Source organism: Mustela nigripes, chromosome 17 (genome assembly GCF_022355385.1).
Source record: "Mustela nigripes isolate SB6536 chromosome 17, MUSNIG.SB6536, whole genome shotgun sequence".
Lineage (NCBI taxonomy): Eukaryota > Metazoa > Chordata > Mammalia > Carnivora > Mustelidae > Mustela > Mustela nigripes.
Genome location: NC_081573.1, coordinates 46,812,781 through 46,831,949, shown reverse-complemented (window position 1 = coordinate 46,831,949; position 19,169 = coordinate 46,812,781). Strand labels below are relative to the sequence as shown.

Sequence of the window (19,169 nt, the reverse complement as noted above, 5' to 3'; positions counted from 1 at the left end):
TATAGCACATGAAATACTTCTGGGGAGCCTCAGTGATTGGGTACAAGGAACAAGAGTACAGAAATTATTTTTGCCAAATTTATTTTGTACATATAAGAGGGTCTATGTAAATTAAGAACACATAGATCTAGGTATTTTGTTCTTTTCATAGTAAATTTGTAGTGGCCGTATACCACACTAGCAACAATTTTCACATTTTTCTAATTCAGAAAGGTTTTCTTATATTAGGGGGAAATTATTTATTTTAATATATAAAAATCACTGTAAAAATCACTTTCATAAAAAATGGAGTGCATGTAAATTTTTATCAAAAATAAACAGGTGAATGTGGAAAAAAATCCACATTAATTATAGATAATTAATATTAGTTATAGATAATATCTTACCTAATGGTCAATTTCACAGGCTCAGGGGAACCATTGACATTGATCAGGAACACTTCTTCAAAGTGCCCCAAAATGGCAGAACTGAAAGAGATCTGGACCGCCTGGACTCCATTTGGTTCGATGATGCCTTCCCTGGGGCTGAAAACAAAGCAGGTCCCCAAAGCTGAAGTTGGAGGGATCACGTTGAAGAGGGCGTCAATGCTGCCTTTGTTGGATAGTATTGCCTATATCAATAAAAAGCCAAAGACAGAGCATGGACATCTGATTTATTTTCATATTAACATGTAGCTGTACTGTTTAATACCAACACAGAGAGAGCTGCAGGAATTAAAGCCAGAGAAGAACTCCAGGGGAGAAATGAACAGTCTTCTGCCTTGAAGGTCTAAAGATAAGAAACCCAATGAAGAAGTAATTTTGTGTTTTTATTATCCTCTTTGTAACAGAGTTGTCGCATGTACTATAGTCATGTTATAAATACTGATTGTAATTACATCTACTGAAAAGGATCCCTAAAATGCCTTTTTCTGATTCTCTGTAGGGTAACTGAGGAAAGGTGGGTAAGAACTACCTACCCCCGTGTTCTTAGTGTAGCCTGGAAAATGTGAACGAGACATCGCTGTGGATTCCAGAGGACAAGGATTCTCTTTGTTGTGCTATTAGATTTCATTCAACTGGGATACTGTCACTTCAAACTCTATTGCATGGATACAACTCTATTGTTCTGTGACACTTGTGTAAGCAACTGTTTTACTACAGAAAAGTTTCATTTCTATATACCACAAGCCCGTATTTGCTAGGTGTGTGTATGTAAAAAGCTCATGCCTGGCATTCAGAGTTGTCCACACCTGGCTCAGTCCATCGCCCCTACTCCTATCTTCCGAGGGACCTGTCTGATGAGCCTGTGCTGTAACCACAAAGCTCTGTTCCTGGGCTTCTAAGACAGTCTCTATCTCTTGCCAGTGCTCACACCTGAACAGGTGAACAGCATGTTCTTCTGCTTACATATTGCCTTCGACCTATACTCAAAGCACCAAGGAGAAAAAGCACAGGAGATCAGGAAGAAAGGTACAGAAAGGTATGCAGGGCAATGTTAGGAACCTAGAAGAAGCAAAGGGAGGAGAATTTCCAGAAGGGGTTGAATGCGGGCAGAGCTGAAGGGGAACAAACTCAGAGAATGTCACAGATTTTTGATTTTTAATTAAAAGCCATCCCTGCCCTTGAAGAAGAAAGGAACTCCAGTGGAGTGTAACTGCAGAACCCAGACTCCAAATGCTCAGGGAGTGAGTGGGTACGGAGGAAATAGTGGTTGATTATTTGAGATTCCTGTTTGGAGCGAGAGTGGGGGTGGCAAAGTTGCGGCGAGTATGGCGGAGGAGACCCAGGATATTTATACTAAACGGGATAATGCATGCTCAGTCCCTGGTCCCCATGTTTGTTGGAGAAAGAGAAGGGGGCTAGGTAGCCCAGGGAGTGGGGTCTGGGTCGATGTGGAGTGTCCCCCAGCTCAGGTTGCCTGCTGAGAAGCAAAGAAGGAGGAATCAAGAGCTTGTGTAGAACAGAGTCAGGGGCCTTCACAGAGGAAAACCACCACTTCTTCCCAGAGGAGAAGGATGATGTGCCAAAAGAGATCTATAACTAATTGCTGCTTGATATTTTATTCATCTTTTTACATTCATTTTCCATCTCCCTCACTCAGTTTTAAGTTCCCTGGTCATAGAATTCATGCTTCACCCTTCATTCCTTTTAAGCAAACCATGTAGAAAGTGATTATGGCCAGGGACTCAGGAGCCAAATTGCCTGGGCTCAAATCCCAGCTCTACCATTGGCTTCCTAGCTGCGTGACCTTGGGAAACCTGCTTTGTTTCTCTGTGCCCCAGTTTTTCCATCTGCAAAGTGTAAGTACCACCAACTTCTCAGATTGCTGTGAAGATGAAACTAATTTATGTAATTCTTAGATGAGGATGCCTCCCCAAGAGTGCTCATCAACACCAGTGATTGCTATCTCTATTCTCAGTACCACACAGAACAGGTTTGAAATTTGCCTGTGCTTAAGAAGGGACTGCAACATGTTAGTGGGAACTTCAAGGCAACTCAAAGAGATTAGTGGTAGTTCAAAGGGAATTCCATTCAAAGGGAATTGTTTTTCCCTCTACAGAGATGCACAGATTGCATTTTTATTTTTTTGGTTTACCTGGATTTTGTTTAAGGCACCAGGTCTTCCAACTTTGAGAACATGCATGTCATTCCTCTCCCCCTGGGAAAGGAGCATCTTCATGTGTATGAAGAATCCAGCAAGTCATTTGGGATGAAATTCTGAGACCTTTTGATTACCGTACCTTTGCAGTGCAACTCCTTGGGGAGGAGAAAATTTTATAGTAGAGTTTTACCTTGTTTTTTTTTCTAATTACACTGGGGAAGAGTGTATACTCTTGGAGCTGTGGTTTACTTTTTACGTGTTTGCTAAGCTCAGCAATGACTAAGGGCAATAGGTAGTTATTCAAATTCGTCTCAAGTAGGTAACATAATAAATGGAAAGAGAGATGCAATGAGGCATCAGCACTAAATACGCAGAGAGTGCAAAATATTCCTGTTGGAAGCACCTTACCATGTCCTTCTCTGCCAACGCGCAGCCCTCCAAACTGTCCGATCTGACGCAGCACCTCATCTAACACTTACTTAGTTGTCTGTGATTTACTTTACTGGTCAAATCTAGGAGGGTGAGAAGTGGTGGCCTCAAACACCCTTTGGTTAAATTTGAAAGAAATTATTATTATGCTCAGGGAAAACTTATCCATTTTGCATCAGAACTAAAGGTCCTTTTCTGATGTGGCATCCACAAGACACAGTCTGTGAGATGTAAGGGAAATTCACACTGGATAAATTACGGATGGAATGTGAATTTCGTAAGAAGCAATGCACATGTTTTTCCTCCCAAAGTGACCCTTTTTTCAAAATGCAAAAGACAATGCAACAGAGCAGCTGTGCCATTTTTCAGGGCCTGATAGTCATGAGACCGTGTTCTTCATTGAAATCGTGCTCCATGGGTCTTCCATCTCATTACGACATTCACATCTCTATTTACCTTCCACGCTGCCCCATCTAAGCCACAGCTACTTTAGTGGATGTGGGGATAAAGGACACAGTAGGAAGCTCCCAGCAGCAGCCCTCTTGTTGTCTTCCCCTGCCAAGGTTAGGCCGGGCTAAGCTGAGCTGGGCAGAGCTGAGACCCCCCGGACTGAAAGGGGATCAAAAAACCGTCTCTTCCCAGGATACAGGGCCTTAGTAACCCCGTGCTCACTCACATTTACTAGCTCAATGACTTTGCCGAGTTACCTAACAGACATGGGAGGGTCAGGGTTGCCCTTCACTGAACACACTTCCTCTCTCTCTTGCGCTCCCAACGAGACTGCATTTCCCAGATACTTGGGCAGCGATGCACAGCTGATGGGACGCTCACAGACCGGCGTGGGTCACCGACAGGGCCAACTGCTACGAAAGACCTTCCCGATACCTCTCTCCGTGCTCTTTCCCCTCCCACCCGCGTGACACATGTGAGTCTGCAATCTTGCAGGCCACAGGGGGCGGGGGGAGGTGGTGCCAGAGCTACGGGCAGGAAGGAGCCTGGGGCCAGATGCTCCACAGGCAGAGGGCTGTCAGCTGACAGGTGACCTTGCCTGAGACTTTACGTAAGCAGGGAAATAGGCTTGTCACGTCTCAGAGAGTATGGGTCTTTGTATTTGTTACAGAATCTAGCATTACCTTAACTGGCAAAACTTCTCTAAGTGCCAGGGAACTGTCATTACCCCTACCCCCTAGGGTTTAGTGAGGGCCAAGCCAACTACTGAATGTAAAAGTACTGGTATTGCGCTCAGCTTACATGAAGGGTGATGTTGCTGATGGTATGAACCACTCTCTGCCTCTTCTTGTTCATTGTAGAGCCGGGACAATAAAACCTACCTTCACACTTTTGTAAGGACTGGAAGCTAAACACATGGAGACAGACGTGCACACACGAGGAAGCATGGACCCTGACACCTATTTCCCTCTCATTAAGTAACTGCTTTCATTACTACCTTTAGAGAAATACAAATATTTAAAGTTTAGGAATCAATGGTTACAATTTGATTTAAAAAAAAAAAAAAAGTACCCAAGATACAAAGTTAGAGGTGAAGTGACAGTGAAGTAACTTTGATTCTGAAGAACCCGTGAGTACATCTTGTAAAAGGATCATTTTCTATCTGATTGGAAAGACAAAGCAGGGAAATTTCTAAAAGAAAGTTCCAGAAAGTACAAGGACTGGTTTTTAATCATGGATTGGAGACTAGTCCATTCAGAGAAAACACTGAAGTGTGAACACAGCTATCCTCATTAGGACCTTCTGGAAAATGTGAACATTTCTCTCTCCTCTGGTCTGTAGGATTTATGTTGTCAGGATGGGAAAAGATTATGATTTTCCCCTTTGCAATCCACAAGATGATGAGGATAAAACCAATTAAAGTATGACTTCATTGCCTTGAGGAAATTTAGAGGAGAGACCTTAAACATGGCCAGGGAGACAAGGAAGAGCCAGATCATTCCAGAGTCCAAGAATGAGTAATGGCAAATGGGTGTGATGGTACACATTTTCTGTCAAAGCACACATACACAAAATAAAGTAAACCTAAAAAGCTAAGTACTATTTCAGTCTTAATGAACAATTCTAGTGCTTACCTCATAACAATGTACAGATCCTATAAAAACTTTTCCAATGTCCAGCATTTCGAAGTTGAAGTGAATCTTTGGTCCCATTCCTTCCCCTCTGATTCGGAGGGGAAGACGGATCTCTCGGCCTATAAAAACAATTCAGACTTTATTACCCTGAAGGATGCTTCATTACCCCCAACACAACATGTTGTCAATGTAAGCGATCAACAGTACTGCACTGGACCCAGGGAACTCCAATTTAACCAATGCCAAGGATTTAGCTTATCTTTCAGTAACAAGAATACTGGTATTTTTTTTATTTTTAGGGAGCAGCTTATATTCTAATTTAGGCTCATATTTTAGCAGGAAAAAAATTTTTAAATTTAACCCAGTATTAATGGTAATCTTAAGTTTCTTATTTTTTTTTAAAAAGTAATTTCTCTATAAGTTGAATTTCCTGTCTTACTCTACACACCAAAGTTGTGTTTCATAGAAATTTTCCTGTAACCATTATGTCCTCCTCAATGCTACCTAGTATTTTTCTTAACAAATCAAGAATCTATAGTTCACATACACATGCATATATGTATATACCTAACCATCCATACAGCATTTAAGTCTCTATTGTCTGGAGCAAAGAAGCAAATAAATCCATTATATTTAAAAAAAAAAAAAAAGTAATTTCTCTAAATTAGAGAAGGGTGACCTCTGACTGATGCTTCTTAAAAAATAAGAATCACCTTAGGGCTCCAAAGGACATTGTTCTCACTGATTTCCCTAGATTTAGGAAGACCAGAGTATTAAGGGATCTGGGTCTAGGAGTCTTACCTGACCCTTTCAGACTTTCTTTCAGTAGAGGTAATACTATCCACTGAACAATGTCTGTAATTGCACATGCACAGTGGACCCAGGGCACACAGAAAGCACAACCTTTAAAGTATTGATTGGTTTTGTTTCCTTTTTAAAAATGGGCATTTATTCATTTGATAATACATGGTCTTTATAAAAACATTATAAAGAAAATGGAAAATTCTCACATAGTTCCACTACCCAAAGATCAGTACTAGTATTTTCAGCAGTTTTATTATGATGTTCTCAGGTGTGGTTTGCATGTATCCTTCTTGGGCTTTGTAGCGCTTCTTGAATCTATAGATGAATACCATTCATCAGTTTTTGGAAAATGTTCAATCATTACATCTTCAAATATTGCCCAAGCTCCATTTTCCCACTTCTTTTCATCCAGATAGATAAAATTTTGCTACATCCTCTTCAGCTCTGATGCTCTTTTCTATATTTTGTCTCTGTATGCTTCAGTATGGGTATTTTCTTTAGAATTATTTAATTTCCAGTTTATAAAATTTATCTCTGGCTGTACCTAATGGTCTATTCAATTCTATTAAGTTCTTAATTTGTCATTATAACTTTTCAGTTCCAGACTTCCCATTAGATTTTTTAGAGTTTCCAGGCCTCTTCTCAATCATTTTTAAAAAAGAACACTGAAAATCTTTTTGACATACACACACAAAATATGCCAAATAGTTCTACTTTCTGGCTCTCTATGGCATTTCTATTGTTTATCTTGGTGTTCTATCAGACTGTGTTGTCTCCTGATATGCGTGGTTATTTTTGACTGAGTGCTGGTCAGCGTATATAATGATGGAGTGGTCATTTGAAGCCCTGAAAAGATATTATCTTCCTCTAGCTTCTGGCTGGTATCTAGGGAGCATTCGAATTTCCTAATCTTACCACTCTCAGCTAAGATTCTGGCAGAGAATTAATCCCTGTACCAAGTCATTTGAGTAACTAGCTTTTCGATTTTTCTAAGAAGGGTATATAGCTAGTACTATCTGGCCTAGATATAAAGGAGATGTTAATTCCTCATATACAACTGATGCCTTAGAACATTAGAGATCATCTCCTGGAATCCCAGTGAAGAAGAACTGTTGTAATCAAATTGATAACTGAAGAAGAAACCGAAGCTGAGCTTCAGGCATTGTGAGGATCGGTACATTTCCAGTCCTCACTTCCCTGGGTCCCATCCTGAAGTTTAGGAGGTTACTAGAGCCCTTTCTCCTTGGGCATCCCATGAAATCCTATGTTTCTTCCCTAACTCTACTGAACTTCATCTTCGCTGTGATATCTACCAAAAAGGTGGGATTGCTGAGGATAAAGTGACCCCCACAGTCTGATTGTCTTGGTTTCCTTCTTCTCTTGGGTCTTAGCCCTGTAATTCTCACTGTAGTGGTAGTTCTCTTTTTGCCTTCAAAAAAAGGCTTTGAAAATATTTTGCCTTGTTCTTCTACTTGTTTTTAGAGGGAGATGGGGGAGGGAAGAGAGAAACCAAATTGTCTAGCCCACCATTAATGGAAATAGAATTGCCAGAACAAAGAGATGCACATTTAACATTTTGATAGTTATGGCCATATTGCCCTCCAGAATGGGTGTAGGAATTTGTACACCAACACCAACAGTATTTAAAGATTTCTATCTCTCCATACCCTCCCTGACAGTGGGGATATTGCCATTTTTGAAAGTCTTTGATAATTTGATAGATTATCCTTAAATTTACACCATTTAAAGCTCTTTAAGCAAAAATAATATATTTGCTCTGTGTGTAACATTTTGACACTAAAAAGACTCTGATGATCGGTTGGATGTAATGTTTAGTATGACAGCAAGTGTGCTTTCAACAACCAAATCATATTTCTAACTTACATTATCATCAATATAATGCCTTGTGTCACTTCATGTTCCAGTCTTTTGTTGCTACTTAACTAATGCTCTCTATGCCTGTCTTTTTAGTCAGGAGTTAACTGTCTCTGTGTCCCTTCTAGTGCACGACAACACAGTGATCATTAGGCAACTGTTTCTTTGATTATAAGAAACAAGAGCAATCTTAGCAATACTTGGGACAGTTGATTCATTCAAAGAGTTCCCCCAATCCATCTGATCCCTGGAAAACAGATCCTTCTCTGAAGATGAGGTGTTTGTGCTGACAATCCTCTAAAATATAAGTAAAATTTTCAGAGGCCCTCATCAACTTCATCTATTATTTTAGAGTTCTAATCTACTGGCAATGATTTGTAATCCTTGGTCAAGAGAAAAGTATTTTGACAGGGATCCAACTTTCAGAATGGCAAAGGAAGAGAATTGCAAATATATTGTGGAATAAACAGCCAGACTATTTATAACTGTCAGGCTTAAAGCCTTCCCCATCTGTTACCCTGACTGCTTTCCTTAATAATAATAACAAAAAAAAGGAGTTGTGTTATAATAAAGCAGTTAGCCAATGTTTCTTTGGGAATTATTAATTACTTCAAAGGATATTGTCTTATTTGTAGCTAGCCAGAACAGAACGGAAGTACAAGTGATAACCAGCCTTGCTTTTGCAATAGTTAGTCTAAATTTTAAGGTTGTATTACAAATGCTACTTTCCTGCAAGATTTATGAAGCAGGGATTTGTCTTGTCTTAGCAAAAGACAGTAAGAGGGACAAAACTGAAGGAACTAGTAAGCTCTAATGACAAAGTCTTCGTTAGAAGAGCCAAATATTATTATGTTTTTTAAAATAGGTAAGTTTCCCATCTCTGGTTACAGTGTCTTGGTTTCACACAAGCAGCAGAGAGATGTACTGCAGAACCTCCTTCAACAGCCCTGAAGTCCCTGAATGCAAGAGATCACACTGCATTAAATTCCAGGAAATGTAACTAGTTCTCAGAAATTTGCTAGCTATCTTAGATGTCCAATATTATACTTGAGCTCCATTCCTATGCAGTAAGACAAGAAAGAAGGAGGAGCGTATAACTAGGGAGAGCAAGCTACCATTATTCACATATTTGGGGACTGTCGACCTGGAAAATCCTAAAGAATCTATAACAACTTTTAAAAATTAATAAGATAGAGTTACAGTGATGGTAACCAAGTCAATATTCAAAAGTCAACTGCATTTCTACATACAGCAACAATCAAAATTAATTTTCAAGACACGATTTATAATAGCAATAAAAAATAGAAAATACCTCAAATAAATCTAACAATACATACTTAAAATCTTCAAGGGAAAAATCATAAAACTTTATTGTAATATATTAATAAAGATCTAAATAATGGAGAGCTAGGATATGTTCTTGAAAAGGAAGACTCAGTGTCATAAAATTGTCAATTTTCCTCCAACAGATCTATATCTATAATTTCAATGCTCTGTTAAAACAAAATGCTGGCAGGCAGAATTTGGTGGAATTTAACAGGATGATCATAAAATTTAAATGTAAAATCAAAGGGACAATAATAAGCAAGACATTCTTTAAAAGGAAAAAACAAGAACGACTTGCCCCTTGATATATTAAGATCTATTATAAAGCTATGGTAATTAAGATAATGTGGTATTGGGGCAAAAGGTGCAAAATGACTGTGGAAACAACTCAGAACTCAGAATAAATGTACACATCTATGTGAATTTACTTTATGACAGAGCAGGGGCTGAATGTCAACACAGGAAGATGGACTAGATTATATAGGGCCAAAACAACTGGGCATCCACACGGCAGCTTTGGTAGACTGAATAATGACCTCCAAAGATGGTCAGTGTCCTAATTACAGTAAATATTACCTTATATGACAAAAGAGTGAATATTACCTTATATGGCAAAATATGTGATTAAGTTAAGAATTCTGAAATGGGGAGATTATCCAAGATTACCTTCACTACTGCAGCTTAAAAACGGTCTTGAAATCGGGTAGTAGTAGCCTTCCAGTTTTGTTCTTGTCCAAAATTGTTTTCGCTATTCTAGACTCTTTGCATTTCTATATGAATTTGAGAATCAGCCTCTCAATATCTACACACATACACACACACACACACACACACACACACACCAGCTAGAATTTCTGTTTGGATGGCACTGAATCTATAGATAAACATGAGGAAGAAATAACATCTTAATATTGAATTTACTCACTTTTTAACAAGGTATAGTTCTCCATTTATTTAATTTCTCTCAGCAATGTTTTGTGATTTTCTGTATAGAGATCTTACACATCTCTTATCAAATTTATCTTTAAGTATTTAGGATTTTTTAATGCTATTGTAAGTGATATTGCTTTTTTAAATGTCAATTTCCCATTATTCAATGTACAGAAACACAATTGATTTTCTCTACATAGATCTTGTATCCTGTAACCTTGCCACACACTTTTTGGCCTTCATTTAAGACAGATATTCTCTAACACAATTTCCACAGATTTTGATCCAATAAAACATAGATGAAACCCAATGATCTCCATTGTTAATGATCAGCCAGAGTAAGTCTATGCAGATTCTCTGGGGATGTTTCCTCAAGAAACATGAACATTGTTAACCATGTTAACTTCTGAAACATGGCACAGTAAGCAGATTCAGTCCAATCCTCTATTTCAAAATTTTAAAAAAGCTTTATTAAAAATATGACAAATATGTATTTTTAATACTTATCCGAGCTCAAAAGGAAGAAAGGAAAATACCAGGTGACAGAAATGAGAAAAGAATTTGGAGATTTGTAAAGTTCATAAAGGTCTTATGGTCTAGTGGCTTCAGTTTTAACACCCTCACAAAAACAGGACATTTGGCCTGCAGGAATAAGGACCTGAACTTAGATCCTTGCAAAAATACAGGACCTTGGAAAGGATACTTTTTCTGGAAAGGAAACAAGAAGAAAAATTCTATCTATTGGTCTAGGGAAGCAGTTATGAAAATTGTCATTTAGGTAGATCTCTCAATAGTGGACAGAGGTTCCTATGAGAAATGAAAGTCTCAAGTACAGATATGGAATCCAAATTTACCCTAGATGATAGGTAAAAGAGCCAGAAGCTGAGAAAATAATAGACGGAGGATCCTGAAAAATGCTGTGAAAGAATACTTCCATGAACCAATAGCCACGTTGTCTTCATCTGTTTGGACTTCTCTAACAAAAATACCAGAGACTGGGTGGCTTAAACAACAAATATTTATTTTTCACAGTTCTGGAAGCTGGAAATCCCAAGATCAAGGTGGCAGTAGATTCAGTGTCTGGGGAGAGCCATCTTTTCACACTGTCCTCACATGGAGGAAAGAGTGCTCAGGGGTCTCCTTTATAAGGACACCAATCCCAATCATGAGGTCTCTGCCCTCACCACCTAATCACCCTAAAGGTCCCACCTCCAAAAAAACATCATACAGAGGATGAAGTTTCAACCTACGAATTTTGGGAGAACACAAATATTCAGTTCACAACATGTGCTCAAGATGGGCTTACAATGCAAACATTTCAAGCCATCTGACGAAACAATCCAGTAAGAGGAAAGCATTTACTATAAACATGCAAATCAGCACCCCAAGAGTTGGAGATAATAGAAAACTCATAAAGAAACTGTAACACTGCATTCTTAAAATCTTTCAAGAGGCAAATAAAGAAAAAGAAACCAACATGAAGGAGAAAAAAATGAAAGTATTAAAATGATACATTACTTCTAAAACTGAAAAACCAAGTTGATGGAATTAAAAACTGAACAGATGAATACCAAAGAGTAGAAAATGCTCAAGAATTAGTCCACTGAGAGGAAGCTCTTAGAAAAATACTCAGGATATATCAAAGAGAAACAAAGAAATAAAAAATGTAACGAAGATGTTAGAAGACATAGTGATTCCATGGGAAAGACATAATATCTGAAAGATTTTCCAGAAGAAGAAACCTGAGATTATGAGAGAAAAAAATATTGAAGCGATAATTGCTGAGAAATTCCAGGAGTGATCAAAGATGCTTGGACTGAGGAAGCAGACCAAGAACCTAAGTAGGATAAACAAAAGCAAATCCATCGCAATGAAACTGCAAAATACCAAAGGATGAAGTAATTCTGGGTGTCACTCTGACACAGGAGACGGGTCACTTAAGGAAACAACAATTAGACTGCAGCAGATTTCCTACATCAACAATCTAGTCTGTTGTCCATGCTACAAGCAAGCAGCCTCATGGAGAGGCCGTGGACAGGAGATCCAGGGAAGCAGAACCTGGTGAGGTCCCTGCCAACATTCACAATTAACTGCTAGACAAGTAGGTGGGTGAGCTGTAAAATGATACCAGCCTTCACCTTCTGGCCTGTCCAGCTGTCCCCAGGTAGAGCAAGGAGGAGCCGTCCTTGAGGAATCCCGACCAAACTACAGATCTATGAGCAAAAGAAATGGCTGCTGGTTGTGTTAAGCCACTAAATTTAGGGTGGTTTGTTACTCAGCAAAAGATGAACAAAGTAGCTTAAATAAATTAGGGTTCTTATTTTGCTCACACACCAAGGACATTGGGAAATGAGGCTTGGGAGGAGGGGAGGGCTTAGCGGATTAGGGCATGCTGCTGTTGCTGCTGCTGATGATGATGGATAAGGATGAAAGAATGACTATTGATTCAATAGCTTCTTTCTTTTCATGTTCCAGAACCACCCAATTGTACTTATTATAGATTTTAAATAAGTTTTAACATATGGTGGGGCCAGTCCTCCCACATTATTCTTGTTTTTCTGAATTTTCTGAGCAATTTTAGTTCATTTATTTCCTCCATAAGAACTTTGGAATCAACCTAATTTAAAAAAAAAGAAAAAAAAAGGTTGATGTTACCATTGGGATTACATTATATTTACAAGAGCTGGCCTATTTATGCTGTTGACTTTCCTGACCAAAAAAGCATCAACAGACCTTCCCATTTGTTCAAGTTTTCCTAAATCTGGGTATGCGTACAAAGATACTTAGATATTATTCCTTGTGTTCTTTATTTTTGAAATCTTCGATAACTGAACATATAACTTAAAGTAAATAGTGTAGTTGATCAAGAAGATAATTTCTCATTCATAGGACCAAGAAACCTTATATTATTATGAGGTGGCAGTCTGATGAGTTTTGAGGAAGAAACCCTACAAATATGTAGAGCATTACTTAATTATCACTCTGAAAACTCAAAAGTGTTTTCAACATTTCTCTCTCCTAAGTGTCCATTCTTTAGTTCAGTTAGGATAAAGATCAAAAGCTCTAAATTGTGCTAACAATTCAGATTCCACTTCTGATGGACAGGACGAAAATGGACACTCCAGTTTCATTTTAATTGGGTCCTGAAAGGAAGCAGGTACATCTGGCATCCTTTCCACCATGCTGCTTTTTCACATTTGACTCTGAAGCACCCACTAACGATGTTATCTAGCAATATATTTCACAGTTTAAATCAGTAAGTGTTGCTTCCTTTGAAGTTCCCATATGGTGATCCAAACCAAATATGTGCGGATTCCCGTTGAGTTTTTTTTCTTAAAGGTAATCTTCATGATTAGATTAGGAATTTCCACATTACATTGGAAAGTCAAGACAGATAGGAAGTAGTTTCAAGCCACAGCTTGTGGACCATCAGCAAGTCTTTATATCTAACATAGTTTAACTACTTCTAAGAAAATTTGAAAATTTCAATGAAGAAAAAGTTTTAGTTTCAGGTGAGCCAGAAAGATTATAGTGATGTTATATTACCTGGGTTCAGATATAAGCAGGTCCCTCCCTTGCTTAGAGCCTTTCCATGTTTCCCGACTACAGTCAGGAGCAATTCCAAGGCTCTTAGTGCAGCAGTCAAGGGAAGCCTTCCCTGAGCTACTTACTCCTCAAGCCTCCAGCCCCATCTCCTGCCCCCACCTCTCCCAGCCCAGTCTCTGTCTCTCCCGCAGCCACATGCTAAGAATTTGCAATTCTTTGCCATTTCAGGCTCTTGACATGTACTTGCACAAAGGGTTCCCAGCCCCACATCATTTTTTTCCTGGACTAATGAATACTTCAAAGGGTCACTTTCACTGGGGACCCTTCCCTGAAAACTCCAGTCCGGGCTGTGTGCCTCATACCCTCTCCTATTACACACTCATTCCCTGGACAGCACTGCAATGTTAAGTGTTGGTTTACTTGTCAGTTTCCTCCCTCATTGCTAAGCTTACTGAGGACAAAGAATCTGGTTTTGTACATCTTTGTACTCGTGATCCCTAGATATAAAAGCTTGCAAAAGAAAAAAAAAGTTGCAGCTGGAGATGTGGGTTACATTTCATGTGTGTCAAGAGGCTTCCTTCAAGACCAATGACAAGGGCCTTCCCGCTACTTCCTGTCTCTGAATGTGTATTTCCGGGAAAGAATACTACACAGCATTGAAAGTGAAATACAACCAGGGCTACAAGCAACAACATGGATAAGATGTGCAGACTGATTCCAAATGTGCAGACTGATGCGTATGTTTCCAAAACAGGTAGTACCAAATTTCATGATTTATGTGCACATTCTTTGGGGTAAAAACTATAAATAGAAGCAATGAAATAATGACCATAAAGGACAGAATGGTGATTATCCCAGGGGGAGTTTAGGGTAAGGGGAGTGTCACTGGGAAGGACACACAGGGAGCTTCTTGGAACTGGAAATATTCTATTCTGGATCTTGGTAGCAGCTACATAATATTTGTCTTGTAATGACAATATATATGTATGTGTATTAGTTCCCTGTTGCTGCTGAGACAGATCCCCATGAACAAAGGATTCCTATATGATCATGAAAGAGAACGACTCTTTTTCTTTAGTGTTAATGGAATAATATGCAAGAATTATGCTTAATGCATAAGTTTATTATCTTAAAAAATATAGGGTGAGCCTGGTGATGGGTATTAAGGAGGGCACAGGTTGCATGGAGCTCTGGGTGTTACACACAATCAATGAATCATGGAACGCTGCATCAAAAACTAATGATGTACTATGTGGTGACTAATGTAACACAATAAAAAATAGAGGGAGAGAAGTCAGAAATCTAAGTTGGGTCTCCCTGGACTAAAATCCAAGTGTGGTCAGAGCTGCGCTTCCTTCAGGAAGCTCCAGGGGAAAATCCATTCTCTTGCCTTTTCCAGCTTTTCTCCAGCCCTTGGCCCTTTATCTTTAAAGCCAGAAATGGCTGGTTGACCCTTTCTCGTATCACATCATTGTGACATGAGACTGATAATACTGCCTCCCTCTTTGACATTTAAGGACCCTTGTGATTATCAACTGAGCCACTAACATAATACAGATTAATTTTCCTATGTTAAGGACAGCTCATTAGTAACCTAAATTCCATTTTCTGCCCTAATTTCTCTTTGTCAGGTAATGTAACACAAACACAGCAACATATTCATTGGTTCTGGGGATTAGGCACAGGCATCTTGGGGAACTGTTACTCTACCCACCAGAGTGTATTTTGTGCACATTTGTGGATCTATGTCCTATTTCCTATATGACCATGAAAGAGAATGACTCTTTTTCTTTAGTGTTAATGGAATAATCTGCAAGAAATATTTAAAAAGCAGTGTCAGAATCACTGTGTAAAGTATGCTATCGTTTATGTAATAAAGGCACAAGGGGGAAGCATAGTTGTACGTATTTGCTTCTATATGCTCAAAGTGCGTTAAAAAACAAAAGCAAAGCAAAACAAAACAAGGGAAAGGGCTTTTTCTATCTGCCTAAGAAGCATTTCTCAGTGACCTAAAACCAGGAGGTTTTACCAGCTCTTTGAAGATAATACTAAGGAATCATCACCAGCCCTTGAAAAGACAGAGAATTACATGGAATTTACAAGGAAGATAATATGGAATTACAATGTAAACAAAACCCTTCTCTGGCAATCATGTCTTTTAATAAACCACTAGCAAAATAAAGAAGAATGTCATGCAGATGGAAAATTATACTATTCAGTTTATCCAGGATGTGAATTCTGTGGCAGAATTCAGAATTGCAAACACAACAATAGATGAATACAACTAGTTATGTAATGTTTGGGAACCTCCTGGAGAGCAGCCAACCCCCTGGAACATGGCCAAGCACGACATCCCGGGGGAGTCAGAGCTGGGAGGGAGGTCCCACCACCTGTGGCATGGGGGACACTGGAGCATTTCCAGCCTCTGCCTGAACACTGCTGTACCAACATTTCCTCCAGACCCGTTAAGAATCTGGGATAAAGGATGCTGGCTTGAAGTGTGGAAACAGATTTATGTCAATCCTGAAACTCCTAGTCCATCCTGCATTCATTCTGGGGCCATCTTGAGAATCTTGCATTCATGGACAAGGGAAAGACCAAGATCAAAGACAAGATCAAATTAGGATTCATTCATTCATTCATTTTTTTAATGTAATTGCTCATCCATTTAATCAATGTTTACTGAGGGCTTTATATTCCCAGTGCTAACAGCATTAGACACAGAGTGTAGTTTCAATACATACATTTTTTAAACCAGCAAAATCATACTGTTCTGCTTAGACATAAACACATAGGCAGTGAACTTATACAAACAAAAATAACTATCCTAAAAAGCAAAGTGGTGGTTACTTGCAGGGAAGATGAGGGGAACATCGTCAGGAAGGGACACAATACTTGGGGGAGGAGGAGGGCAGCAGAGTCTTGACTTAGGCAGCCAGCCCATCCTTCTGCATTGTTCTTGCGCTGCCTGGCCCCTCAATACACAGAGAAAAGGGACTATGTAGATGCAGACTAAAAAGATGCTAGGTAGAGCAGAACAGTGGGATTTTTGCACTTGAAGCTGCTAGCGATTATGTACGCCTGCTGCTCTCTCACCACTTACTATTTTATCATTAAAATAGCCACCACAGCTGTACATCCTGGGAGACCTGCATGTTACACAGGAGGGGTAAGAAGCACTAACCACTCTGAAAATTGAACCCGTTTTCTCATTCTTATACACAAAGGACAATCATGGACCAGAAAGCACTAGAAGGATCCCTATGACTGCATGGTACTTTCTACCTGAATTTTCTGACAAATAAATATTTCTCTTGGCACCCTTATCTAATAGCATTAAATGGCATTTAATGTCATATATTACTCATGTTTGATTAAAATCTGGTTCTTTGAGAACAGATGATCAATCCTGTAGGTCTAATACCAGACTGTTAAGAGTTTCAGAAGAATAAAACGAAAAATAATGGAGGAAAGTACATTAAAAAAAATACAATTTCCCAGAACTGAAGTAACACATGAGGAAGCAGACTCTAATGGCCCACAGAAAGCTGAGGAGGATAAATTATAAAACTCGCTCTTGGATATGGCTTCATGGCATTTCAGACCTCAAGTACAAAAAGAAAACTCTAGAAAACACTGAGACAGAAATAACAGGCCAACCACCAAGGAATGTGAATTAGGTGACTTCAGACTTCTGGACTTATACCATAAAGTTGGCACAATGTCTTCAACCTTCTGAGGAGAGATTACTTTGAACCTAGAAATATCAGCCAGGCTATCAAGTGAATATGGAGGGTGAGACATTAACAGGCATTCAAGGATCAAAGTTTCCCTCCTATAGACCCTTTCTGAGGAATCTACTCTAGCAAAGTGAGAGTAAAAAGTTATAATGGAACACACATAGAAACTTTAAAAATTCCTGAGTAACAAATGTGTAGGAGGTGGTCGATCTGATTTAGAATGAGAAGCTGGTAGGCTCTGAGAAAAAAATGTCTTCAAGGAAAAGAAGAGCACACATTCTACAATTAGACGAGAGTGAAGAAATGAAAAATTAGAAATATTGGTCAGGGCGGGGGGAACCCAAAACCTGCATGGAAGAGTCGATTCAATGATGGAGTAAGATAAAATGGAGCACAATGGTGAAAACTGATGGACAACGAAGAAAGAGAAACTACTTGACACAGACAGACCTTAGGGGAATTCTTTGAGCGGTTAACATCCACCAACAGAGGTCAGAACATTCAACCAATGGAGAGCAAAATGTAATCCTGGAAATAAATTGAGCCCTTCAGTGTATAAAACTCATGTAGACAAAACAGAGACCTTAAATATGGTTACCAACAATTCTACTATGAAAGTAAAACAAATGACAGAAGGTAAGAGAGAGAAACAGGGTGGAAGGGCAGAGGGCAGGTAAGGCGTCCCAATGCTCTGACACGTCAAGAAATACTGTAGAGTTGGTGGCACAAAGATACAGTTTTAAGTATATTATTTAAGACTATAAATAAAACTCATAAAATAAAATATAATAAAAATAACTGGGTTGCCAGGGGCTGAGATAGGGGAATGGGACTGCATGCAAAGTGGCCTGAGGAAACATTATGGTATCATGGAGATATTCTGTCTCTTTATTTTGGTGCCATTACATGAATGTTTAGGTTTGTCAAAGTTTATAGGACTGTACACCAAAATAGGGTGAATTTCACTGCATGTAAATTACAACTCCATAAGGCCAGCCAGGGGGACAATGAGATCATATGTGAACTAAATTCTTGTCTTTCGTAGTGGGGACTCACATGTAGTATCTGAAATAGATAAATCAACAAATAGCAATCAATTTAAACACAGAACTAGCAAGGAAAATTACCCCTGCAAGAAACATCTAGAAGTGCTTCTTAAAAGTAACACTGGAGAAATAGACTACTAGTTAACTTTTTAATCTTGCTATCTAATTGTTTTGCATATTTATCAGCACCAGCCTTTTAAAAAGAATTCTGAGACATTTTTTTAAAACAGAGAAGTTTCCAGAGTAGTACAAAGAACTTCCATACACCTTTTACCCAATAATCTGCTTTATAGCAAAGGATCCAGCCCACACTCACGTGTTACACCCAGATGTGTCTCTTGAGTCTCCCTCAATCTAGGATAGTTCTTCGGTCTTTTCTTGACTTTTGTGAGCTTGATGTCTTCGAGGATTACAGGCTGGTAATTTTGTTCTGTTCTCCAATCTGGGTTAGTCTAATGTTTCCCCACAATTAGACTCATATTAGATATTTTGGCCCTAATAGCATTGAAGAGATCCTGTGGTCTGATGGTATCCTAGTGAGTAGTCCATGAGGTTGACCTGCCACATTACTGCTGGTCTTAATTAAAATAACATTTCCCAGACTTCTTCATTGTAAAGTTAAATTTCTCCCCTTTATAGTTAATAAGCATTTTAAGGTAGGATATTTTGAGGGCCATTAAATCTTAAGAATGTTTTTTTTACCTGCACTGATAATTACCATGATTGCCAAACAGCAAAATTTTTTTTAGTGGATTCATAGATTCCTATTTATTCAGCGGATTATAATCTATTAGTATTATTTTCTT

The 19,169-nt window shown here is 38.8% G+C and overlaps 1 protein-coding gene across 1 annotated transcript in view; it reads right to left on the bottom strand.

Annotated features, from left to right (window-relative positions):
• Positions 1-19,169, bottom strand: part of HYDIN (HYDIN axonemal central pair apparatus protein) — a 326,854-nt gene that overhangs the window by 210,222 nt on the left and 97,463 nt on the right. Inside the window, exons 11-12 of the mRNA XM_059381282.1 lie at positions 5,097-5,215; positions 387-610 (exon numbers count right to left, since the gene is read on the bottom strand). Of these exons, the coding sequence (XP_059237265.1) occupies positions 387-610; positions 5,097-5,215 (343 nt within the window). The remainder of the gene's footprint in view (positions 1-386; positions 611-5,096; positions 5,216-19,169) is intronic.